Here is a 27,084-nt window from a genome sequence, read left to right as displayed (position 1 = left end):
TACAGCTGAATTAGACTTGTTTGGGACACGTGAACTAGGAGACGTATCTACAAGGGTATACATCCTAAGCGGATTGTGAGAGGCTAGATGGTTAACAATTACGATCCCGACAAATAAGAGTTCAGTCACTGCTGGGAGAACAGAGGCATATATTTAATTACAATACGCTCGACAGCATGGAGCAATGTTTAACGTGTCCTTCAGTGGACAGTACTTCTCGTTCGCTCATGATTGTGATGATCATAACTGAATATCGATCAGTTTTGAAATTTCATTGATTTGTAAAGTGAACTCATGTATAAACATAGGTAGTCGATCATGTGTTAAAGTTATTGAACTGACTTATGAAACAAATATGTCTTTGATTTGTGAACAATCGCAGATATTATTTACCGTGGGTAGGTGTACTCTCGTAAACTAAAGATATTGATTTTATTCGTAGAATACACGTGAATGTGACATTTCTTATTTACTCACTCAGTACAAAACATGTACATTATGATCACCTGGAAGTCACTCAATTTAGGCAGGCTGGGTTATCTTTCCCTTGATGTGGAGATGCACCGCCAGGGGATGGCGTCACAAGTGGCTGTACATCTGGCACAGCCTGGCAGTACAGGCCATGGTCAGCCTCCACACTTTCATTGTAGCCTGGGGGTGGAGTAGACCTGGCCGGATGAGTAGTAGATGTAGTTGTCGTGTATTTGGGACAGGGGACGGAAACTACGTTGGTCACTGATCTGTTCGACTGGTCTTTGGTAGTAGACTTTTTCTTGATACAAATTCCACAGCAGCAGATTATTATTACAAGCACAGCCACGGTGCCACCGAGTATGCTGCCGAGTAAGGTTCCAGTGTTCGGGAGCCAAAACGCTGTACGACAAAGCAGAAACAAGACGGCAAAGTTTAAGGGCAGAAAACAGCGTGCATATTAGTGGTGGTACGATTAATTGAAATAATCGGAGATTGGTTGCAGTGACTAAACGACCAAGCAATCGATCATGTTTTCTCATAATCGAACACAAACAATTCTGGAACACTTTTTGCATTAACAATATTTTTCACAAGGTTGGTTTTGTAAGTTACATTTCATAACCACTACAAGCTTGTTCCAAGTCATGATTACATTTATCTTAAAGACTCATGGAATTTTATGTTCCTAACATACTAGTTAAGTAGTAATCCTTTCAAGATGTGAAATTTGCCACACCAAAAACCCAAAGAACTACATGTTTTTTCATTATGTTTTTTTTTTCATTAACAAAAACAACAACATAAAAACAGGAAAATTTCATAAATGAGGCTAACCAATTATTTTCGATGATTGATCGGTTGTAATGAAGCAATCATCAATTATGAGGTTTTAACCAATTCCCAACACTAGTGCATATCAGGTTTAGACTGACAGTATGCGTCAATGAGTGCTCCACAACCAATCATCCCGAATCCCAGACTTTCTTTTTTTTGTGAAGCCTGTAAACAGCACATTGGTCAATGTATGTATTTAGCTCAACTTGTAAAATCCGGTTTGAACATTATTGCCTATTTCAGCTTTGAACATAGTTCTACATAATGAGGGAGAATTTGAAATATAAAAACTGAACACTTGACAGCGAAGTAAGAGTTTGGTCTTCGCGGCCACCCATCTCCAACATCTCACTGCTGCCCAGTTCTTAATATCTACAAACAACTTTGTTATGTCCATGTTTAAGTTAATCCCATATGGCTACTTAACTCCATCTGCTCTGTTAGAAGAAAGAAACAAAAGGACGTAAGTAAACTACCGTTTACTAACGAACTCGATCTGACCACCAATTGTAGTTCGTTGTAACCGTAATTCGTTGTATGCATTACGACTAAAATATAAATCAAACCAGATGGTCGAGATAAAAACAGTCAACATCAATAATATCAATCAGTTCGTTATAAACGTAGTTTACTGTAAAATCAATTCGAATAGCATGGATATGAACTTGACGTAAAGGTTTTACATCTCATTCACCTTACAGATGTTCAGCTTATTCCCACATGATTAAATCATAACATACTTACGCGCTGATGTTGGCTTTCCAGCAATGAATGCCAACTTAAATCCAATGTAAGTAGGGGAATTATGGGAGTGGAATCGAACCCTCACAGTCATCTCTGTACTCCGTATATTCGGTCCACCATATCCACACCATCGACCGATCAAGTATTCATTTGGTCCATCGACTGAGACAGGAAAAATATAATGTGTATAAATAATACTGCCAATTCAAAATCGAAAAACACGACCTACAGATGCTGAAGTGTTTTGGTAGGCAATCTTCCTTTACATACATTTGGGGAAATGAATCTCAACAATCCGAATCTAGGTATTCTGAAGAGGTTGCCTGTTCAATGATTGTCGCAATGCCCTTTCACAACAAATAGATAAGTTGAACTCCACTATTCGCATTATGAGCGAAACACTCTCTGCCTTGAAAACAGTTGTGGACCAAAACACAATCAACGTCAATAATCAACTCGAAAAGATCCAAGCAGAGAACAGTGATTTGAAGATGACTATAAAAAGGCAGTCAACAATTATATCATCCTTAGAGAACAAACTTGACAAAAATGAAGTTTACTCCAGCCGTAACAATCTACTGATATTTGGTCTGAAAATGAAAGATAAAGAAAGTAACAACGATACTACGTTTATGGTGGAGGACCTGGAGATAGACGATGTAGATGAGATACAGTTCCACACAGTACATAGACTTGGGGCTAGGCGTGGAACCAGTACACCTGCACCTATCATCGCTAAGTTTGTATCTCGGGACGACAAGAATCGTGTATTCATGCAGGCGATGAAACACCTTAAAGGTAACAATGAATATCGGATCTCTGAGGACTTCTCGATGAAAGTTAGAGAAAGAAGAAAGAAGTTAGGACCCCATCTCAAACAGGCCAGAGAGGAAGGTAAAACTGCCTTCCTCAAAGCAGACTATTTGATCATCGATGGAGTCAAGTACTTCTTTAATGAGGTGACAAATGACGTCATGAGAGTATCTAGGTCCTCTGATTACGGTAGAGAACCACTGGATTCCTCTCTATATTGTGCCTTTATAGACTTTAGAAAGGCGTTTGATATGGTGAATAGAAAAAAGCTGTTATATATTTTATTACAAAATGGTATCCATGGTAAATTTTTCAATGTCATAAAAAGTATGTATACTAATGTTAAATAAACAGTTACTTTTGATTATGGTAAACAATTAACAAACTCTTTTTACAGTTCCTGCGGTGTCAGAAAAGGATGTACACTAAGCTCAGTGTTGTTTTCGCTATTCATAAATGAGCTTGTGTGTGATTTGCAGAGCCAATTTGATGATGGTATCTTTATATCCAATGAAATGTTGAACCTTATTGCCTTGTTGTGTGCTGATGATTTGATACTAATTGCAGATAGCGTTGTTAAGTTGCAAATACGATTGGATGCCCTACATAATTATTCTTATAGATTGGGTATGGACATTAAATTAGCTAAAAGTAAAATAATTGTCTTTAAAATGGGTGGGCCTCTGTCTAAATATGAAACATTCTTCTTTAATGGGAATCCTATTGCAATATTAAATGCATATAAATATTTGGGGTTAATGACAACGCCTAAATTGATATGGACTAGAGCCTGTAAAACATTAGCGGAGCAGGCAAGTAAAGCATTATGGCCCATAAAATCATTGATCAGACGTTTTGAATTTACAGTATAAGATGCGTTCTTTTTATTTGATAAAAAGATTACTCCAATTCTTACATACGGGGCTGAAAATTGGGGTTGGGAAGAAAGGAGTAATATTGAAATTATTCATAGGAAGTTTTGTAAATTTGTTCTCCATATTAGTTATAAATCGTCGAATGCCGTATCATACGGTGAGTGTGGAAGATATCCACTTTATGTTTCCTATCATATTAAATGTATTAAGTATTGGCTACGATTGTTGAGAATGCAACGTCAAAGATATGCTTTCCAATGTTATAATATGCTGTTGTCCATTCTTGAGAGAAAAAGACCGAGTTGGGCCGATCAAGGAAAATATTTACTTTTTCGTTATGGCTATGGTTTTGTTTGGATAAGCCAAGAGGTTGAGGATCCAGATCATTTTATTTATATCTTTAGTCAACGTGTTAAAGAATGTGCTTATCAGAACTGGCTCTATTCTCTTCAGAGTGATTCTCTCGCATTTTATCATTCTCATAAGTCTTTGCTTAAATGTGAAAAATATTTGTTAAATATCAGTTCCCATGAGCATAGACGTGTATTAACTTTATTTAGAAGTGGATATCTGAGTAAGAAAATGTCTTTAGTAATAACTCTTACATTTGTAAACACTGTAATGTAATGCTGAATGAAAAACATGTACTGTATGATTGTGTATATTTTGTAACATAGAGAAAGCGTTTCATCCCAAATTGTAGTAGTGGTAACCATAATAATGTTTCAAACCTGTGCCAATCAAATAATAACATATTTCTGTTAAATCTTGCTAAATTTCTTAAACATGTGTTTGAATGTATAAAACTAAAGAAAGTAACTCTGTAGAATCTTATGTTATATTGTACATTTGTACTTTGGGTCATATGGCCTTTCTACAAATAAAAATCTTGAATCTTGAATCTTGAACAAGATAATTCAGTGGAGAATATCGGTCATTATTTTGCAATCTCGAACATGACCCTGTTTGGCATGTGGGTTAGCTGGACTGTTGAAGGTGTAACATTTATATCACAATTTGTCAGCTGTTATTTCAGAGAACTCGAAGTGATGCAGGTCAGTGATGCTTAATACGTTGATGGAAGAGACCCAACCCTGCCAACCATACCACGTCATTTAACTTTGAAAAGTTACTTCCCTATCAACAAGGTTTTGTTTGTTTGTTTAACGACACACTTAGCAGCATTACAGCTATATGGTGGCAGTCTGCAAATAATCGAGTCTGGAGCAGACAATCCAGTGATAAACAGCGTGGCCATCGATCTACGTAATTGAGATACGATGACATGTGTCAATCATGTCAACGAGCCTGACCACACGATCCCCGTTAGTCGCCTCTTACGACAAGCATGGGTTACTGAAAACCAATTCTAACCCGGATCCACACGGATGCCCTATCAACAAGACCGCGTTGTCGTAAACGAATATGTCCTACACAAACAGTTACAATCGTCGAACTGGGAAAAACTAGTTTTAACCTGATGCAGTGGCTGAAGTAACACACTGTCGCCGTTACATTTTATATGCTAGGAAGACACAGGGGAGCATTACCATCGTAGAGTTTTAGGTAGTCTGTACACATGGCGTCAGAAATAAGGTTGAACTCCTCCGTCACAACATAGATTACATATCCGTTAACATTAGTGCTAATTGTCCAGGCACAGTTCGAATTTCTAAAATGGAAAAAAATCATAATTAATATCAGTGCATGTGGAATATGCAAAGGAATATGGACATGTTTTACATACTAAGAACAGAAACATAATATCACGAAACATGAAACAAACTGTCGCGAAATATATCGCGAGATAATTATTATTACCAACTTCAAAGAGTGTGCAGTAAAACCATCGATAAAATTCGTCAAAGAGTCTAAGAGTAAGTGAGTGAGCGAGTTTAATTTTTGCGGCACTCAGCAACATCGAGTCTTGACCAGACAATCCAGTTATCAACAACATGAGCATCGATCTACGCAATTGGGATACGATGACATGTGTAAACCCAGTCAGCGAGCCTGACCACCCGATCCCGTTAGTCGCCTCTTACGACAAGTATGGGTTACTGAAGATCAATTCTAACCCGGATCTTCACGGGTCCAAAGAGTCTAAGAATAGTTAACAGGGTTATATACGTCGAAGGTGCAATGCGGTCTGTATTTAGGTGTTTCTGATGTTTGCGTTAGTTTGCATTCAAATCTAATCCGAAGATAACATACGTGACACATAGATATACAGAGATACCATACACATTATTATAACGTTCTAAGAAATGTACCCTCATTTTGACTTTTTCTGTGGAGGTTGATATTGTGATAATTCATGATATTTGACTGATGATGTTGTGCCGAACGAATAGAGTAATGAATTATATCCTTCTAAAATAGGCTTCAACATTTTTACATGTGTTTGTACCTGGTACCATCTTTTGGCAGGATACACTCAAATGATTATGACAGGAGGAATCGAATCATACAAGAGACTTTACTTCAAGCAGATATTTCTTCTGGTCATGTATGTTTTTTCTGATTCTATTAATTACATCTTATACATGTATTGTTTACTCACGGTGGATAGTACGAAGGATAGTTCGGTGATTCAACATATGCTGTTTCCCGAAAGCCAATCACTTTATCTTCGCCACATCCTGGAATACATGAAGTTGCGAGAATGGAGGATTATAGAAAGGTTACCTGCATGTATATGTACATATATCCGGATTTTGGGAGTGTCTGATAATACGGATAGAGAAATGTCATGAACAGAATATTCGTATGAGCATTATAGGTTCACCATGTCATTATGTTTTGGTGGAGATGGCATAATTCCCTCCAGTTTGGGAATCAGATGAATGCGAAAAGATTTACATTTTTCTCTGAAGGAAAGAGTCAACCATCCGTGTTTTTTCTTCCGAACATGTCCAATGAACAATGACCATTTTTGTAAATATTGTGGGCAAAATGTTTATCTCAAATATTTTTTAACATATTGCACTTATTCAACAGAGCTTCATTTTAATTTTTTACAGCACTATTGATGCAACAGGGTAGAGAGGAGACACTCTTAAAGATGAATACCTGACGGTATCGCCTTGTACATCAAACTGAATTCTGCGTGTCTGGCAGTGCCGTCGGTATGGAAGGTTATGGTCACATCTTTGTTGGAGCTCATGACGTTCCCGGTGGTGGATCCACAATATCTTGCTAATTCGGCGGAATTAGACGAGGAACCTTGAATAAATATATTTCATGACAACCATCACTCGTACATTGGTGAGTTATGACGCTTTTTTATAATACCAATGATACTTTAACCATAGTATATGAAAGCAAAACCTCAGCCTGTTTAGAACTTGCAAAAGACCAATGTTACTCCTTCATTGATCAGTGTTATTCAAACACATTTTGAGATGAAGAACAAATATTTGTCGAATACAGACATTGTGCTTACCGTCACTGACGAGAAGGTAATTCCCTGCACACGATGTTGATTCTCCTATAGACAGTTCCTCAATTTCAACGGATACTTCATTTCCAACAAGAGCAGAAATTCTCCAGCTGCAGTTTACTTGGCTAAACACAGGATATTACAGCATCACTTCTCATGGAGGAACAGATCATACCAAAAATCAAGGGCAGCCAACCATATATATTGAAACTCAAGTAACATTATGTGAATTGTCGTTATGAACATCTTTACTATCAGCTGGTCGTAACATTTAGTGAATGAATACAGTTCGTTTTGACAATACTCCATCAATATCGCGGCTTTACATGTTACCAGTTTAAAAGAAAAATACAGGACCAAAAGGGGGCAGCGAAAATGAATGTACAGTTTCCACCTTTGGTGAACTATCCTGAACCATTAAAGTGTTTGGACTACCGAGTGCATAACTAGACCAAATATAAACTGCGGTGATTTCGGCACCAGATTTGTAGAGGTTGTATGTGGTTTTCGACAGATCCTTCAAAATCGACCGCCTCCGTAGTGGTTAGAGCGTCCGCTCAGAGAGCGGAAGGTCGCGGGTTCGTCATACCAAAAGACATTAAAATATGGTACTTGTTGGTCCCTGCCTGGCGCTCGGCATTAATGGGTACAAGGACTGGTCGGCTCGGAGTCAGCATAATGTGTCTGAGTGGGGTATTCATGCTTCACTGCGGCATGGTATCTCAGTGGGCTAGCACTATAAAACCAGCTTAAGTCTGGGCTAGTACAAGCAGTCGCACATACACATACACACGCATGCACGTCGTCATATGAGCGAAGTATTCTCAAGCACGACGTTAAATCAAATTCCACCTTACCTCACCTCCTTCGAAATCTGATTATGTTGTTAAAGGTGCTCAAATGTCATGATGCACTTCCCGAAGTACACATGCTCGACACAGTCGTGGAAAGGGTTGAAATATTCTTCTATCGTAGCATCTTGAGGTTGTGTATAACATGTGGCTTATTCAACAGCGGGCATTTCTTGTATGCATCTACTTACCCTGCATAATTGCTTGGGAGACTAGGAGACGACAATAGGTTCCACGTGGAAGTGGCACTGAGCCTTGACGTTCCACAACTTGGCACATATGGTGTCACTACACAAACAATATGGAAACCAAGGAATACTTTAGTCACAGCAATCCCATCCGAGTTGATTTGAAACACTTTGTTTTAAACAATCAATTACGAACAATCGCCGATATAATTACAGTTGCAAACAATATGAACCATTTTACAATTAGCAATATTCACAGGTAACACCAGTTGACAAAAATCGGATCAAAGACTTAAAAAGGTTTAAAGGTTGAGATATGCTAAGATCCATAAGAGATGTGCATCATTAAGAAATGTGTAGAAGAGTTAAGAAATTCGTTGCTGATTTTGATTAGACAACACTAGACGTAATTTAGCTAAAATACCGAAAAATGCTCATTTTCGAGATGTTGGAACATTTGAAAATAGTGAGTGAGTAAGTTTAGTTTTAAACCGTTTTTAGCAATATTCCATCAATATCACGACGGGGAACACCAGAAATGGGTTTCACACATTGTACCCATGTGGGAATTGAACCCAAATCTTCGGTGTGAAGTGAACGCTATAACCACTAGGCTACCCCACCGCCCCTATGTGAAAATAAGCAAGATCAACACTGAATATTCCTGTGCATGTATAAGCCTCAGATAGGTGTCGGATATTATGTTGGCTTGCATATGTTGACTTGTATCATAGTTCCCGTGGATGTAGAGGGTACATGTGTGCATGGCGGGTGGACCTGTGGGGCCTGATACTGTGGTATCACGTGGTATCATCAGTATTTGTTAGTGATTCAAAAACAGATCTTCGTGCTGTCATATAGTCTCTCTTGGTAGGTGTTTCAGGTGAATGTGGAAAGGATTTTGTCGGTTTTATTTAACTCATTTTAGTCGTCGGTCAAATCCCAAATTGGCCATTTTTAGAGGAAACGCTTTAGTAGAACATATGAATACGTCCATTAGTTTTCCGAAGAAGTGTTAGTTTTCGTTACCTAACGTTTCTTGTAAATGTGATTTTTGTGTGATTTTAATTATGGCTAAATTTGAGTACTATCACCGGCTGCTGAAGGGATGATGAAAATCCAAATAGGGTCCATGTAGGTAGCAAAGGTACTGTAAGTCCCCATGGTCCTTAGCATGGTGATCAACCTTCAGTTGCTGGTGACCTACAGCTCGTTCTTATATTGTACTGTTGTCTCTCGTGATATATTTTTATGATAGCGTACTAGTTTTAAATTAACAGCTGTGTATTCTAGCAGTTTCACTATCCTTCGATGACAGGATTTTACGTTAGACATTTATTAATTTGAATATTGACATCAACTGTTCTCGTCACGATATGGCTGCAATATTGCCGATTTGACGTTAATCTTAACTCACACACTCACTCTGGTAAATGTGGAAAGGATTTTGTCGGTTTTATCTCACTCAGTTTAACCGTCTTTCAAAACATATTTCTTGAACCTTAAGGTTGAAGTGTACACGAAACAATCACGATTTTTTTATGTGTGACCAAATGTGAGTTTTTGAATTAATTAACATCAATGCTTGAAAATATACACTCATTTTCTTACAATATATATAACCTCAATATAAGAGCTGAAATGTTATGACATTATGAGGACTTTGTTTGCCGAGCTAAACGCCACTTGATTTAGATTGGTCTCTAGTCTAGTCTCAAATCAAAAGATATTAATTCTGAAATTGATCACATGAACATGTTTTTGTAATATACGAAAGAAGCATACGAATTGAAAATGTAAGCAGAGGGATTGATTGGTCGTGTGTATTTTCATTCATAATCTCACCTCAGCGAAAATACCAAACATACAAAAATGTTGACGTACGTATGACATCACTATCTGTAAGCGACTTCCACAAAATGGCGTGTTCAGCGACATGAGCACGCCGGATATTAATTAGAAGGAAACTTTTGTCGTTTATTGTTTCAAGCAACGTATGTATGCATAATGGTGGTATGTAAGTGGTCTGATAATCTGCTTGTTGTCATTTTCTTTTTGTGTTCATTGTGATCATAAGGATCCTCATCCCAGAAAATGAAATATCTATTCCCTAACTCAGTTATACCTGTCGTTGTGGTTGTTGGCAGGAATCTTCCAGCTGTGTATTTTAAAGAAAAGCCTCTCCTTCTTGCAGAGCCGTCGGTGTGGAAGGTGATGGTCATGTGGTTACTGGAGCTGATGACTTGTTTGCCCGTAAAACCACAATATTTACCGAGGACAGCGGCTTCATATGATGACCCTTTGATACAAATAGTACCTCCTAATCATTCCCGGATTTGGGAGTTCTGAATTGTTATTATAAGACCAATAAATCGCGCGCTGATGCGCTTAAGATGTCAACAAGCATAATGACACATTCTTATTTTTAGTTGTGACGAATATGCATAAACAAAATGAACGTCAGTGTCATTTTAATTAGCTTCGACTAATGGGATAGTCGAGTTAAAGACATTCCAACACATAAGGCAACAGGAATATGTTTAGATTTTATAGCTTACCATCGCTGAAGAGAAGATAGTCAGCTTCACAGGACGTCGAGTTTTCAATATCAAGAGACACAATGCTGACTTTTACTTTATACCCAGCCGGTGCGGAAATTGTCCACGAGCATTGTAGGTTGCTACAGATAGAATCAGAATCAGAACCAGCTTTGAATGAAGCACCCAACATCATGCATTCACATGTAAAAATAACATTCGCCGGCCAAAATATGTACGATTTTAGTGAACATCTTGGTCATTGATTAATATTCTGAGATTTGTTCTTTCACTTCTTCTAGTACGTTCCCTAGTATGGCTGATATTACCTGACTAAAGCTGCTAATACACAAAGTATTCACCACATTCCACATGTATTCCTATTAAACACAACGTGTAAGCACAGATACACATAACTTCCTAGAGGCAGTTCTTTCAACCATAAGACCGCCTCCGTGGTTTAGTGGTTAGAGCGTCCGCCCGAAGAGCGGAAGGTCGCGGGGTCGATCCCCGACCGCGTCATACCAAAAGACGTTAAAATATGGTACTTGTTGGTCCCTGTCTGTCGCTCGGCATTAATGGGTACAAGGACTGGTCGGCTCGGAGTCAGTATAAAGTGTCTGAGTGGGGTATTCATGCTTCACTGCGACATGGTATCTCAGTGGGCTAGTACTATAAAACCAGCTTAAGTCTGGGCTAGTACCAGCAGCCGCACATACACATACACACACATGCACGTCATCATATGAGCGAAATATTCTCAAGCACGACGTTAAACCCAATCTCACCTCACCTCATCTTTCAACCATAACCATATTATTCTCCTCAACTACATGTAACTGGGCGTGTTACATTCAATCTCAATTATACACAGTAAAACCTATATGTTTTCAAAAGTTTGTAAAATTCAAATATTTCTTTATCTAATCAATATAGCACCTTGCGCATATGTGCTTTACACGCAAGCATCTTGTCCTGTGGACATGCTAATGCTCATATGAACTTCCTTAGCAGGGGTGTAGGTCTGCTTGCTGTTATGTTTAATGATAAACATTGCCCTATATTGAGTCAATAGTATAGGTCTACTGGCTTATCGTGGTAGTAATTGTAATTCTTTGGTCCCTGTCTTGTGTTACGGATTAAATGTTGTATTATTCATTTAACAGTAGTGTTGCACTTACTAATAATAGTATGAAGGATAGCCGGGTGAGGTCAGATACGTCTCTGTATTGGGTGAGGCGCGGAGATCTGGTGTTCCACAAGTGAAATCTGCGACAACAAAAGTGAAAATGTACATTGATGATAAATACTATTTACGAAATAGACGATTAGGTCACCAAACAAATATTAGTTAATGTTAGTGGAGTCTAAAGCCTGTTACACAAATAAAATCGAGCCTGAGATGTTCAACGATGTCCACCACGGTAGCTCATAAGCTGATGCAGCTTAATTTAATGGTTTATTAAGTTTATTATATTATTTATTTAAGAGTGAGAGACTGTGATTTTTGACTTTCAGGAAAATAATATTTTCACTACTGTGGCGAACATTTGTTCACTACAGTAAAGATATAACTTTGCCTGAACTATTTCATAGGTCAACAAAGTTTTCACTCGTATCTTGTTCCACAGCAGAATATAAGCCTATGTGAACACATGCATTTCACCAAATGAATTTGGTTATCAGGCCAACCTCCTCTGATCGAATTTTCAGGTATTAATTATTTCGGTTTTAAATGAAATTTAGAGCTATTATAATTTTGTTATATACCTCTGATTTTCCAACACAGTAGGTTTATCTCCATTCTACCATGACAATTTTATGAACACTTTCAGTTGGAACTCTTTCTTTGGTTACGAGTCAATACGTGAAGGGGCCTCGCATTCCAATCTCAAGTGGCATCGCCCGAAACGGGGTGATTGGTGGCAAACCGTCAATAGCTAACAAACACCAGATCCAGTAATAACAAATAACGTTTTGTTTTTTCAATGCATTAATCACCAATCATTAACTGATAAATTGGAAAACATATATTACATAAGTTTAAAAAGCTTGGTTCCCATTTTCAAATTCCACCGTAGACCCTTTACCCAACCCAAATAATGGCAGCAACCTCATGGCCTTGACCTTTTCTCGGAAGTCATCGTTTACCTTTACGTTGCATATCGGAAATTTGGAAAGATGCGACAGGAGAGCAGTTTGCGCAAGGTTAACCTGATGATATGACTGAAATTTAAGAGTAGAGGCGCTTTTGCTGTGATGAGAAGTCCGTGTTGTACCGAATTTAGATACTGTTGAATTTTGCGCCCTCTCAACTTGACGATTTCACGCATGACTCTTACATACTCATGTGTGTACTTTGTGCTCAAATTCGATTTCTACAAATATTATTTTCTACATTTTGGAAAGTGTTTTGTGACCTAGTGGCTTCAAATTGAATCGGATTCGCTGGCATGTTCGCGAGGCTGTTGACAAAGAGCCAGATTTGTGGTGATATTTCCGAAAGGATGGAACAGGACATGAGGGTGTACCTCTGGCATAAACACGGTAAGGTAATTAATTATACTTTAATACACTACTTTAGATCAAGCAGTGTAATGGATAAGAGGGATCATGACTAAGCTAAATAGTTTTTTCAACGATATTATATTTTTAGAAAGAAATATGTTGGGCTAAACAGAGCGGTTTTAAGTGAATTTTGCAGATTCTGTAATTGTGTTTTACTACCGCTAAATTTGAAACCCTACAAATTTCTAAAAATATATCATTTTGTTGGAATTGATAACCCAACTGTTTATTTATGTGGACGGAAGGCATTAACATTTCTTCTGCGTTCGATGTTAATGCATCCTCCGTTACCGGATCAAGAACAGTGGCGATATCGTTGAGGAAAGCTGATAATAAATTAAATACGGAAATTATGTAGCAGTCTATTGCTTAATCTATTTTGACATGACATAGAATCAACGTAAACATATTTTTCTTGTTTAATTTTTATTCGGAAAGCAGACGATGTTTTGATCTTGTTCGGCTGAATATTAAATTAATTTGTTTCTATGCTTTCGAAGTACTTTTGTAGGTATAAACACCCATTGCTGTGATTTACGCAAGTAGTTAGTGGTGCCCATCATCGCTAAATCCATCTTTAAAGACATATGTGTAATTTCCGACAGCAAAATCGCCGTAATTTATCGATGCATCGGTAGGTTGTTTGGTGTCCGCCATGTTGGTAGGCAGACAAAAAAGTGCATTACCGTAAACAATATATAATTGCGCACGGAAAATCAGAGACCTGTATAACGTGATTCTATACCTCTGAATAACTTTAATTAACCAATCACAATCCAGTGTTTACTGAAGTCATGGTAGAAACATGTTTACATTTGATTAAACAAAACTGAAAGCATATAATAAATAGAATATTTCAAATATGATGTATCTGTCATCTGGTGACAGGAAATATCGTCAGTGTATATTTTAGACTAAGACAGCAAATGAATGATAATGAAACACCAAACGCCAAACTGTTTGGTTTCGTTTCACATTAAACGACTTGAAGAACATTACCATTCGAGTACTTCAAACGAAAGCCTTGTCCTGTCGCGGAACTGTCTGTGTGAAATATAATGGTCATATGGTTGTCCATGCTGATGATTGGAGTGGACGTCACTTCACAGATCTTTGCCAGTTGTGTGTCATAAGTCTCAGGGCCTTAAAAATAATATTTATTATTGAATAAGTGGCGAAAGTAGATTCAGTTTCTGTTAACATGGTGTCTTCAGTTAGATTGGGGGTGATGGGGTAGCCTAGTGGATAATGCGTTCCCTCGTCACGCTGAGGACGCGGGTTCGATTCCCCACATGGGTACAATGTGTGAGGCCCATCTTCCTGTGTCCCCCGCCGTGATATTGCTGGAATATTGCTAAAGCCTGCGTAAAACCATACTCTCTCACTCACTTCAGTTAGATTACGATTCTTGAAAGTTGCGATTCCTAAACTTGTCATCGTTCTTATGACTTATGCAATATCTGAGCTTATCTCAGTGACTTATGCGATAACTGACAAGCATAATATTTAGAAATGAACAATTAATTATTCGTATAAAGCGTCTATACAAACTTTTCAGTCCTCGAAGCAACAACACCTCGGTTGATGATAAGGAATCTTTGTGTCGATAAATACGTTTAAACATTCAAGGTCATTGCAATGTGTTGAATATCCCAAGACTGGCGACACTCGCGCTATAGTAATGTGTTTATAACATCCAGAAGGAATTAGACGTGATGAGAATTGCTCAAGAGCAAACCAGTCTGACAGTAGGAGAAAACGTTTTTCAGTGGCTTAATTTGTAAACCGAAAGCGCGGGACCTTGTATTCACGTTTTGATACCGCACAGTTTGAATAATGCTGTTGGCGGCGATAAACATCAAATATGTCCAGGGAAGAATTTTCATATCGCCACAATATTTGAATATAAAATAATATGGTTCCATCATTGTAAATTTTCATAGTATGTGAACGGAAAAAGGCATTGTTTTTAACTGATGGAACAATCAATGTATTTCTAAAACACACATGTGATTAAAACGGAAAACGATATATTAGTCAAAAATAATTACAAAGGGTTTCTCGACTCGTGTTGTCCACATGAATGTTTCCTCTCATAACTGGGGCTATAACTGCCTCAAAAGAAACTTGTATAACAAATAACTCAATTTTACCTACCGTCTTTAAACAGAAGATAGTCGTTCAGGCATGATGTCGTTTTTTCCATATACATATACAAAACTTCAACATTGATGTTGGTTCTATACGGCGCAGTAATAGACCATTGGCACTGTAATCCACTGTAAATAGATGGCGAGATCAGAAACAGCGGTCGTGTTCCTTATCACACTGTAATAATGCTCTTGAAAGAATACATGTCTGCGGGATATTTCAAAACGCTCTAAATTAGCCGTATAAAGTTCAAATGAGTTAAATCGTGTGTCATGATTCTTATAAACATACGTTCATGCATGTACAACCTCCAAAATATGAAAACATGAGCAACATTAACTTTTCTGGTTTTCGAAAACAAAATATGTCATCCTCAGCATAGATTCATGATAACTGATGATAAACTGGTCACATTGCAGGTAGTTTCTGGACTTTTAGGTTTTCAGAATTAAATTGTGACGTGTTATCAGCAATAATACTATAATTTGAGTTAACATTGACCGACAACCGAGGAGGCGACAAACCGCATCGGGTTGTATGGCTCGGTAAGCGAGTTGATGCATATGCCAATAATGTTGATAAATACCTATGATGTCAATCACTGAATTTTCTGGTCATGACTAGGCCCTATGCCAACTACAGACAGGCATCATAGTATAGCTGGAATATTTCTCAATAAATATTTATGATTGTATGTAAATCAATATATAATAATTTAATTATAAAAAGTGTGATTGACACTATTACGGAATTAGTAAATGATCAGTGTTGTTAACATATACTGAGGGAAAAAAAATAAGGGATCACATGAAAGCACAAGTGTTCCTTTATTTTTTACCAGTTTTTTCACAAGCTGTGCGATTCAAAGTTTGTAAAGAAACCTTGGGAAAAATAAAGGAACACTAATGCTTTCATGTGATCCCTTATTTTTTTCCCTCAGTATGTTTTTACAACACATAGAGTGTTCACGCACAGATCAAGGCGTTGTTCAGATGAGCACAGTTGGAAAAAGTAAAAAGTTGTGCTACGTTAACAGCAGCATTAACATCCTCATTTCGAGTATTAAGGAAATCGTTGTAGTTATTTCGTTATCTTTGATATATCACGTTCTCTATATGAAACATTTTCTTCATTTAGTTTACTTCTATTACCTTGTCTTGTTGTTCCGATCAACGCTATATTTATTTCTCTTTGGAATCCGAATTGTACCAATAGTTTCATCCAGTGTTAGTGTAACAAGTAGCTTATTGCAGTATTGTCTTTGTGAAAGGGTGGTACATTGCATCATTAGAACAGAGATAATGTGTTAACTAATCCATTGGAATCAACAGGCAGATTTCCACCATGCAAGAATAATTTTATACCCATGTATGTATATTTCCGTAAAGCATGGTTACCGAGAGAATCGGAGTGTCTATTCAAATTATTGTATATGCACTTCTTTGAGAGGCACTTTTGAAGTTGTATAGATGAAGGAAGACCAAGTTCTATGGAAGTGCGATTGCTTGATAACGGTGTTAGTACCTACACCGATACGTCGCATTCATTGCAATAAAGAAGTTGACTATTCATAGAACTTGGCCTTCCTTCAATGTATATGCAATTAGTAATCTAAATAATTTCTGTTTACCGTTGATAGTTGTCAGGGTAACCAGGGGGAGACAAGATGTATTGGACTCGGCCCTGCAGGCAGCGTCAGATTGCACGTCGTTGCTGACATTGGATACAAGACATTACATATACAATTACAATACCATTTGGATGGATGGAAGTACGCATGAATGGATGAGCGGGGGGATAAATGGCCGTCTGAAAGTCGCTCTGGATTAACTGATGGGCCGCTGGGTGAATGGGTGGATAGGTGGGTGTGTATTTGGATGGATGGATGGATGGATGGATGGGTGGGTGGGTGGAAGGTTGGGCCGTTGGGTAAATGGGTGGTTGGACGGAAAGATAGATGGACGGATGCATGGATTGGCGGGTTTGAAACTGATAATCTGATTCTGATTCTCTGTATATCGTAATTGCATTTATGCGCGCCCAAGTCACAATCTAGATTGTTCACTGCATACAAACCCGGTACAGCTGTGTACATCATTTTGAATCCTTTGTGGTTGTTTCTGCCATCGGTTTGAAGATGGACGCGCATAGAATCCCCGCTGCTGGAGAAGACGGGTTGTTGGAGACCACAGAAGGTGCCGAGCATGTCAGCACCTGGACAAAGTGATATTGCTATTGGCAGTGAACATAACATATCACCTCTAACTAGCATAATCTTCATTTTTGTGAAGCCCATGCAGGAAGCAAATGTACTGTAAGTCCCCATGGTCCCTATTATTGTGATCTACCTTCAGTTGTTGGCAGTATATAGGCAGTTTTTAAATTGTATTTTCATCTATAGTTAAACTGTTTTAGATATAATTTCTAGTTTTAAATTTTTATCTGTGATAATCTAATTATTCTACTGCCCTTCATTGACAAGTTTTTATAATTTACCATGAATTACTATGTGTACAATTAATTGTTCTCGTCATGATGTGGCTGACATATTGCCGATGTGACGATACATTGTTACTCATTCATTCATATCTGTGAAATATAATACCGAGTGTAGGCATCAAGTTTGATTATTTCCCAACGTGAACTATCCACAACCTACACTCCAGGCTTTTGAGTATGTGACGCCACAAGACATTCATGTTTGTCATCAGTCAGCTGCCACAGAAACTAAACGTTACTAATAATCATCATTTTTTATTTAACAGCATTTGTGAAACGTACGGCTAAATCCCTACCAGTTAAAGACTAGTTTTATGTTAAGCACTCCATTAGTTAAAACAATTCTAATAGCAAAACATATCGGATTATCCTTCCACAGAGACAATTCAGATTGTAAAGCAACCAACTGAATTAATTAACCAACCCATGTGCCAGAATGTTCACACATCTTTGCTGCTCATCACAATAATACACTAAACGCCAAAAAGAAACGTCACCCTCCTTTCTTAATGACGGAGGTACCTATCTACGGCGGACGTTGTGATGCGTGGACGTCCATTTCTTGGTCTGTCTACGGTAACCCCAGTATGTCCGAAGCCCTGAATAAGTCTTATAACCGTGATACGGTTGCATCCGAGGGCGTTGGCAAGAGCATTGCATGTCGACCCCATCTGCACCATCCCAGTGGCTCTTTCTCTCCCTTCAGCTGTTAATCGTGGCATTTTGCTCGTTCTTGTGTATCATATCATGCATTATAGTCTTTCTTTATACCCCAAAAAGTCATTCTACATGTGACATGGATGCAAATACTGCTTGAATATTGCTGCGTTTTGGCGATTGATATTGCTATGTGTAAACAGAAAATGAAAAAAAAGTTACTTTGCAAACAAAAACGTTAATCAAAGATAATTTTAGATGTTCCTAAACAATTTTTCACAATACCAAAGACACGTTTTACCTGTTTTCACTAATGCAAATCAGCAGAAAATGTTTTAAAAGACAGAAATCATAGGAATGACTATTTTACAATTTACAACAATTGTTTCTTGTTTTAATAGTTGAAAAATGGTGACTTTAAATGGCTTTTCTTTGTCTCAAAGCAGAATTATATGTCAACCTTTGTTTGTGACATCTAAATCAGTGTTATTGGTATATTTCGGCATGGACGAAAATAGGACAATTTAACTCTTCTGAAAACGATGCATTTCACCAAAATATATTTGTGATTTGCATAAAGCTATGTTGTTAAGCTTTCTTCTGAATTAATACCTTCTAACATATCTTTGATAGTATTGAAGTAATTCATAAAGGTAGGAGGATAACGTTCCTTTTGGCGCTTAGTGTAATGACAAGAAACTATTCCGCTATTCTCAGATGAATTTGGAATATCAATATAAAATTTACTGCTTTATCAATTCGACTTCTTTTGAAAATATGAAATTCACACGTCAGTCTTGCTTTCTCATTAGACTGTATTTCACAGTCTACATAGAATTCCAAATATGCACACGGACACACATCTCCATAATAGACACACATGGTAACACAGGGTAGCTAATGGAACCACACTTAGAATGAAACGCAAGGCCATGTTACTACACATACTCTTCATACTGCTTTTTTACAAAATCAGGTAGAGGTTGATGGTCAACATTAAGCCTATTAAGCAGCCACGGTGTTGCACTGTTCATACATTCATGGGACATTGACCTTAAACACAAACATTAAGCTTTATGAACCCAATGGTTTCATAGGAGGTGGGGTAGCCTAATGGTTAAAGCGTTGGCTCGTCACGCCGAAGACCCGGGTTCGAATCTCCACGTGGACACAATGTGTGAAGCCCATTTCTGGTGTCCCCCGCCATGATGTTGCTTGAATATTGCTAAAAGCGGCGTAAAAAACAAACTCAGTCAGTCAGTCATAGGAGGTGTGGACAAACAGAATATACATTACATGAATACGCCGTTATAAAAATATAAAATGAACGGGTCCGAACAAACAAATGAACAAACAGTTTGTCATATCAGTTCGATATGAACGCAGTATTCTGTATATTATTACAGACATTATTAAGCCATCATAATGTAGAATAATGTTTTCATTTTCTGATGGAACATTTATATTTACTTATCGAAAATGTAATAGGATGATGACGATCAAATAAATCTTTACTTACCGTACTGACCATTATAAACAGCCACATAATCTCTGTCACAAGTTCTTTGTGAGTTGTAGTTCTCAAGTACCGAGTCCATGGCGGACAATAAAATAGTTTGGTTTCGTTCTGCTGTAATAGTCCAGGTACATGATTGTGCCCTGAAAACATAGCAGTTTGTAAGTGAGTTTTGGGCAAATCAAGAACTACCAACACACGAAATTGAAATATCTGAAAGAGTGCAGAAGGAGCCCTGTTTGGGGAGTTCGTAAAACGTAAGCCCAGGCTCAACACCTTACATGGACACAATTCATGAATCCAATTTCTGGTGTTACTTGCTGCGAATATTGCGTAACTGAAATATTGCTTTAAGCATCACAGAACCCGATTTGCTCACTCACTGATGTGTATGCATATTTTGCACCGCAATTCAGTGAGTGAGATTTCGTTGCGTTTTTGCACTGGGAGAGGCAGGTCATACACATGGGTTTCTAAAATATAGTCGGCGTTGTTACTAACGAAATAGAAGACATCGGCGTTGTTGTTAACTGTGTAGCAGACAACCGCGATCAGTAAACGCAGTTTTTATGCGGAACTATATCAGTGTCCCTTTAAAATAGTTTGAGACCTTAGAAGTAGATTTCCAAATATGCGATCCAGTGAGTGAGTGAGTGAGTGATTGAACAGGGCTAATCACCCAGTCAAACACTATTCGAGTTTCGAGTTGACCATTCAACACTTGTGGTATACATGTGGGGAGAATGCCACAGTAGCAGTGTGGGAAATAACCACTGGCCAGCTAGCCTGTGGCTAGTAAAAATCCAGTTGGGCAAGTAATGGCCACAGTTACTGGCCCGACTGACTAGTGAATTTTCATGAGGTCATTTTGTAAATATATAACTCTCTCCGAGTTGTTAATTGTAATACACTTTTAAATCATGCAAGATTATGGGCTGATAAATATGTTCATCATATTAGCAGCTTAATGATGAAACCCGTGTCTCCACTCAGATTTCGAATTATGTTGTGGGCTTATATAACTTTCAGTCATAGCTAGCCCGACTGGCTAGCAAAGTTTGGAAGCTATTTCACACACTGCACAGTAGTGAAGTTCATTTGCCACTTTAGTAAAACCCATGAACCAGGGTGCGGTGCTGACAAATCTAGAAACGAAATAGGAGCGAACCGGGATTCGAGCCCTCAATTATAGTCTTCTGGCTTGCCCAAGGGACGCAAGTCTGCACGGTCAGCTGCACAAATTAACCTCGATCAGATAGATTAGAGTTCAGTCTATATTTCTAATCAAATTTACAGCTGATCTTCTTGCCAGACCTATCATATCGTAATTTGACAGAGTTGGATCATTTGGATAAGTCCTTTAAGCAGTATAATATCAAAGTTACTCACGGGAGGTCGGTGTTTGGGTATCCAGGGGAGGTAAATGTCTTGCCGAAAGATGTTGCCACGAGGGAACCACCACAACTTGAGTCCCCTGGGTGTGACAAGGACATAATTTGCTTGACTTAAAAACCTCAAGGTAAGTTTCTATTCTTTAATGATTGTGACACATTCAAACGTGTCATTTAGGAGTCCACTGATTGATACTGCGACGTCGAATTAGGCGATAAACATTCTGTAATGCACATGCAAAACAGGGATATTTTCAGCGCCATTTTCATATTATTCAGTGTCAAGTACAACTTAACGCCGTAATATCTACATGCAACCTAGCACATGGTGAAAAGGACGAAGTGTATTTGACACACATTCTACCTCGACTGAAAATAGTGGGGCACACCAGAAATGAGCTTCACACACTGTATCTATGTTGGGAACCTGGGTCTACAGCGTGACGAGCTTACGCTATCACTATTAGGCTACCCCACACGAAACACGAAACAGAACCACGTTCAGCCACATTATGTAAACATACAGTTGTTCATGTCTTCGATAAACGTACTGCAAATGCTTTACCCTTTTGGTACCTTAACTAAGAATTCGCAGACAAATTCAAATTGAAGATACTTCCATTGTCTTATTACCATTATAAAAGTAACGTTATCAATCGTCAGTGTAAGCAAGATTCTATACATAGGTATCAAACTATGTAGTAAAGGAGAAGGAAAATATGATTGACGTGTTCATGTAGTGTGATCATTTTGTTTTAGGTTTGATTTGAACAAAACTATGATTGTACAGATGTATTGACAAATATCGTGAAACTTTGATAAGCAGGAAAGTTAGAGCCTAACAACGTCTCTCTTTAACAAGTTTCGAGTTCATCAACTGAGCCATTGTTTAATCATGTAACTCATTTACGACGTGAACCCGGTGCCAAGTCATTGCAGATTATGGTTGAATAAGACAGTTAGCTACATGTTATGTTGAAGCTTACGCATCCTCAGTAAAGTACAGATTCTAGTTCATTTATTGGGTTTGAATCCGATCCGGGATTCGAACCCACACCCTTAGAGGCAAGCACCAAATCAGCGACTCAACCCAATAAACGAACTAGAATCTGGTCTTTACTGAGAAATGTTAATCCCAATTTTAACGTATGTTACATTTCACCACACTTTTAATGGCATTGTGTATTCCAGGTAGCTAGTGTCGAGTGGAGATTGTCAGCTGCGTGTGTTAATGACTCAGTGGAACTGTGTACATGTCGGTTTAGTCATTAACGCTCATGGCGCGGTCTGGTAGCCTTGTGGTTAAAGCGTTCGCTTGTCATGCCGAAGGTCCGGGTTCGATTCCTCATATGGGTACAATGTTTGAAGATACTTTCTGGTGTCCCCTGCCGTGATATTGCTGGAAGATTGCTAAAAGCGGCGTAGAACTAAACTCATCATTCACACATTAACGCTCTCACATGTACAGCAACACTCACTTCCATATTTACAATGTAACACATCTCTAGGGATAAAAAAATGTTAACATATATTTTCTTCGTAAAGAGTTCTCGTCAACAGATATAAAATAACGATATTGTGAGGTTTCCTGGAATGTAAGGTATTTACATTATATGTACAGGTATTTGAAATTAAGAGGTTTCTATTTGTCGAAAATTCATTGTATGTATAACACCCACCTGAACCTGAAACGATCGGCCCCAACAACAAGACACACACTGAAAGGAAACAATGTTTGTTCATAATGCCCTGTCTCCGCTTACAGCGCCCGCCTGAGCTGTTACTGTAAATAATCACGTCTCACATGACATATTTCAGTATCAAGCTAAAGTCTGTAGTTGACCCCGATTAGACACCATGTGACAAATAGGGTTATCAGATATCATTACCACCTGAGTGATAAACAGGTATTGACTCAACACACAGCAATCCCCACAGTAGACAACCATGACGTTCAACGACCTTCGAGCCATTTTATGGCTCACTCCCACATCTAGCTGATGTACAAATACACATCTTATGCGCGCAAGTTTGTGCTTCATCAGAGCAATGACTACTGCGTGAGTAAGTGACTGAGTGTAGCTTTACGCCGCACTAAGCAATATTCCACCTATTTGGCGGTGGTCGGTAAATAATCGAGTGTGGACCAGACAATCCAGTGATCAACAGCATGAGCATCGATCTGCACAATTGTGATACGATGACATGTGTCAACCAAGTCAGCGAGCCTGACCACCCGATCCCGTTATTGACCTCTTACTACAGCATGCATGTGGGTTGCTGAAGATCAATTCTAACCCGGATCTTCACGAATGTGATGACTTAATTATTTTAGTGTGACTTGAATTTGCATACCGTACTTATAAATTTAAGATGGATTTGGTATATGTACCGATGCTGATCAGAACAGTCACGCCGTGATGTCCATGTTCTCGAGTCTTTTTCATGGTATTTCTGATTACGGGTGGATGTATTAAGAAAGTACTTCATATCAAGGCTTGACAAATATATCATTCTAAATATCCCTTCATATGTGTGTCTATAATATAAAATACATTATCTTGGTCAATATTGTTTAAAGAGCTCGTAAACCCGATTGAATCACTCAGGTACCTGTGTCGAGAATCGATTTCCAACAGTTTTGTTTTACTGGTGCTTCAGTCATGTTTCTCTGTCAAGATATCTGCGCATTCAATCGATCCATATTAGCATTTTAAACTCAAACGCAATTATAGCTGAATTATTATATTATGTAAAATGAGTAAATGTTTCGAATACATCCTGAATGTTCTGGGATGAATTCCTTTGAAAAAGGATTGGAATTTGTCATTCTGACTTCGCTCACAAGTTGACCTTAGAGAAGGAGGGAAATAATTTGTGCATGTCAATGACACGAACATCAGGTGTCAGCACACACTCCGAATAAAGTGTTCCAATAATGAGGCGGACATTCATGAAATCTCTGACATGTGTGTATTGCTTCTTAATGTCATTCAAGGACTTGAAGATTACATACGTCCCCACCGCACCATGAAATGCGCCTGCAACACTGGACGACGAGGCCAACCTTCCTGACATACGGCAGGACTTACCACGACATGTTTCACTGGGTGAGTGAGTGAGTTTAGTTATACGCCGCGCTAAGCAATATTCCAGCTACACGGTGGCGGTCTGTAAATAATCGAGTCTGGACCAGACAATCCAGTGATCAACATCATACGCAATTGGGATACGATGACATGTGTCAACAAAGTCAGCGAGCCTGACCACCCGATCCCGTATGAAGCATGTGATGTGTAACAGACCTCGTCATCATAAATAGAAACACAAAGAATTATTTCTTATATAAAATAAGTATATTAACAAGCAATTACAAAGACAATTATCTACAACGTGGAGGTATGCCAAATATTCCTGTCATTGTAGCTTGATCTCCTTTTTACTCCCTAAAGTGTACTAATGCTTCTTTGTGTATAAACATTGCAACATTCAGCGCCACATATACAAGAAGAAGAAGTTTATTCGTATTCAAGGCCTCGTGGCCAATAGTACAAAAGAGTATAATACATAATTTCAGTGCTCATGGACATCGAAGTTATTATTTACATATTATGCAAATTAAATTGGTAGACTTCGTTTCAGAGAGATTGCAAGATTTTTTAAGCATTCTAAATTTTGCGAAGACATTAACAAAATAAAGTGTTCATGTTTTGGATAAGTATAAACATAACTTGGTAACAACAGTTTTCTGCTTTCATCATATAGTATGGACAAAGCAATGAAAAGTGAAACTCATCTTGGATGACATATGATTACATTTTGCACACTTCAGCAATTAAATATTTATATATTTATCATATCGATTTTGCTGTACATTTAGCTTATGGCCCATGCATGTAAATTTACACAGAATACGTAGTAGGTCTCTATTCTGAGTAAGTTTCAAAATGTACAGCTCTGGTTCAAGAACAGTCGTGTAAACACAATAGTTATACAGATATATACCTTTTACGTATACTCTTTTCTGCAAAACAAGAACGGACAAGTATTTTCAGAAAACAAGACAAAATAGCAAGCCATAAATATCTTTATGATCAAATGGCTTTGACATCAAATAGCGTGAAAATAAGGTTCAGTTATTGACTGTTAGACATCAAGGGTCAAACTGCTAATTTGTAGGAAGGCACACATGGATGTTTTTCACGCAATGGTAAACGACTGCCTACATAATAAAGCTTATAGCATTGTATACGTCTATAACAATAATGCTTATAACACATGACTATTTCTCTTTCTCACTCTCCCTTTCTCTCCCTCTCTCACGTTCCATACATATATATGTTAAAATGTAATACATATACACATATTTATACATATACATATACACACAATAATATACACACACATATATAAATATATACACATATCAAATATTATATGTGTGTGCATACATAAACACACACACATCCATCCATCCATCCATCCATCCATCCATCCATCCAAACATACACATACATACAAACATATATACATACATACACACAAACATGTATGTATATATATATATATATCTGTGTGTGTGTGTATGTGTATGTATAAGCATATGCTATATATATACATTGTATTGTTATTTTCGGACGCATCCTCCCCATCTCCCCCATCTCCCCTCTCTCTCTCTCTCTCTCTCTCTCTCTCTCTCTCTCTCTCTCTCTCAACTATACTTCACTAACAACTACTGAGTTATCTGTCATTTGATAGGTAGGAGGTGGAGTCTCATGAGGCTGTGAGAGCAAAAGCGAAGCTATCTGACTGTACGGAGGGGGATCATTCTTCACAGCTTCGTGGTAACTTGGGGGCGCGTCAAACACGGCCGTTGGAGAAGTTGTAGTCGCTGGGAGATTGTGGATAGGGGGGGGAAAGACAGTATTCACGTTGGCGTCGCGTGATCTGTTCCTTTGAAACTGGCCATTGCGAGTGTCTTTTTTCCTTTTGTAAATTGCATAACAGCCGACTGGTACAACTGCCATGGCGACAATGAAGCCAGTCACCCCTCCAATTATGCCTCCAACGTTCGGTGCCGTATCTGGACAAAAAACAACAAAGAAAGAAACACTGTCGAGTTAAAGTAAGTGAAGGTGCTTTTCAGGAATATTCCAGCAACATCGAGGGACCCCAGAAATGGGCTTCAAACATTGCAGCCATGTGCGGAATCGAACCCGGCTCTTCGAATGTTTCAAGCACTAGCCTACCCCACTGCCCCACATAGATGTAAAGAAAAGTGTCAATAATGTTGCATCGTCATATCACTGAATCAATTAACGTGCGATCGGGAACCTATTTTGAACACACTATCAGAAAGTTTGTATAGCTGTGTGTGGGGGGCATGTCAAAATCAAAATTGTATATATTGAGCTCAGTAACTACAGATGAGGCTGATAACAGTGAATGAGTTCACATTTACGCAGCTTTTAGCAGTATTCCAGCAATACCATGGCAGGGGACACCACAAATGTGCTTTCACCAATGAACCCAAGTGGAAAATCG

At 38.2% G+C, this 27,084-nt stretch overlaps 2 protein-coding genes across 3 annotated transcripts in view; both read right to left on the bottom strand.

Moving 5' to 3' along the window:
• Positions 1-452: 452 nt before the first annotated feature.
• On the bottom strand, positions 453-23,334 carry LOC124285546 (tolloid-like protein 2). The gene is made up of 17 exons (XM_046721790.1): positions 23,220-23,334; positions 21,539-21,623; positions 20,153-20,292; positions 17,554-17,691; positions 17,108-17,190; positions 15,484-15,605; positions 14,326-14,469; positions 11,940-12,027; positions 10,780-10,901; positions 10,347-10,520; positions 8,225-8,321; positions 7,186-7,307; positions 6,813-6,965; positions 6,304-6,382; positions 5,291-5,412; positions 2,053-2,214; positions 453-873 (listed from the first exon to the last, which is right to left on the bottom strand). Exons 6-17 carry the CDS (start codon positions 15,536-15,538, stop codon positions 518-520), a joined length of 1,674 nt encoding a protein of 557 aa, XP_046577746.1. The 5' UTR covers positions 15,539-15,605; positions 17,108-17,190; positions 17,554-17,691; positions 20,153-20,292; positions 21,539-21,623; positions 23,220-23,334; the 3' UTR covers positions 453-517.
• A 3,193-nt stretch (positions 23,335-26,527) lies between these two features.
• LOC124285545 (deleted in malignant brain tumors 1 protein-like) overlaps positions 26,528-27,084 on the bottom strand; it is a 32,339-nt gene continuing 31,782 nt past the window's right edge. For both annotated transcript variants that reach the window (XM_046721787.1, XM_046721789.1), the window contains one exon: positions 26,528-26,623. The gene's annotated coding sequence lies outside the window, so the exon portion shown is untranslated. The remainder of the gene's footprint in view (positions 26,624-27,084) is intronic.

The sequence above is a fragment of the Haliotis rubra genome, unplaced genomic scaffold, assembly GCF_003918875.1.
Source record: "Haliotis rubra isolate DU_JTF1 unplaced genomic scaffold, ASM391887v1 Scf362, whole genome shotgun sequence".
NCBI classification, from domain to species: domain Eukaryota; kingdom Metazoa; phylum Mollusca; class Gastropoda; order Lepetellida; family Haliotidae; genus Haliotis; species Haliotis rubra.
The sequence above is the reverse complement of the archived record's forward strand: the minus strand, read 5'-3'. Positions and strand labels throughout refer to the sequence as shown.

Bases quoted from the DNA above. Each gene is read 5' to 3' on its own strand.
- LOC124285546 (XM_046721790.1), bottom strand. From the start codon at position 15,538: ATGTATATGGAAAAAACGACATCATGCCTGAACGACTATCTTCTGTTT. The intron at 7,308-8,224 runs GTAAGTAGATGC...TCCTGTGTTTAG, and splicing joins CTCCCAAGCAATTATGCAGG to CCAAGTAAACTGCAGCTGGA. The intron at 6,383-6,812 runs GTATTCATCTTT...CATGTATTCCAG, and splicing joins GTACAAGGCGATACCGTCAG to GATGTGGCGAAGATAAAGTG.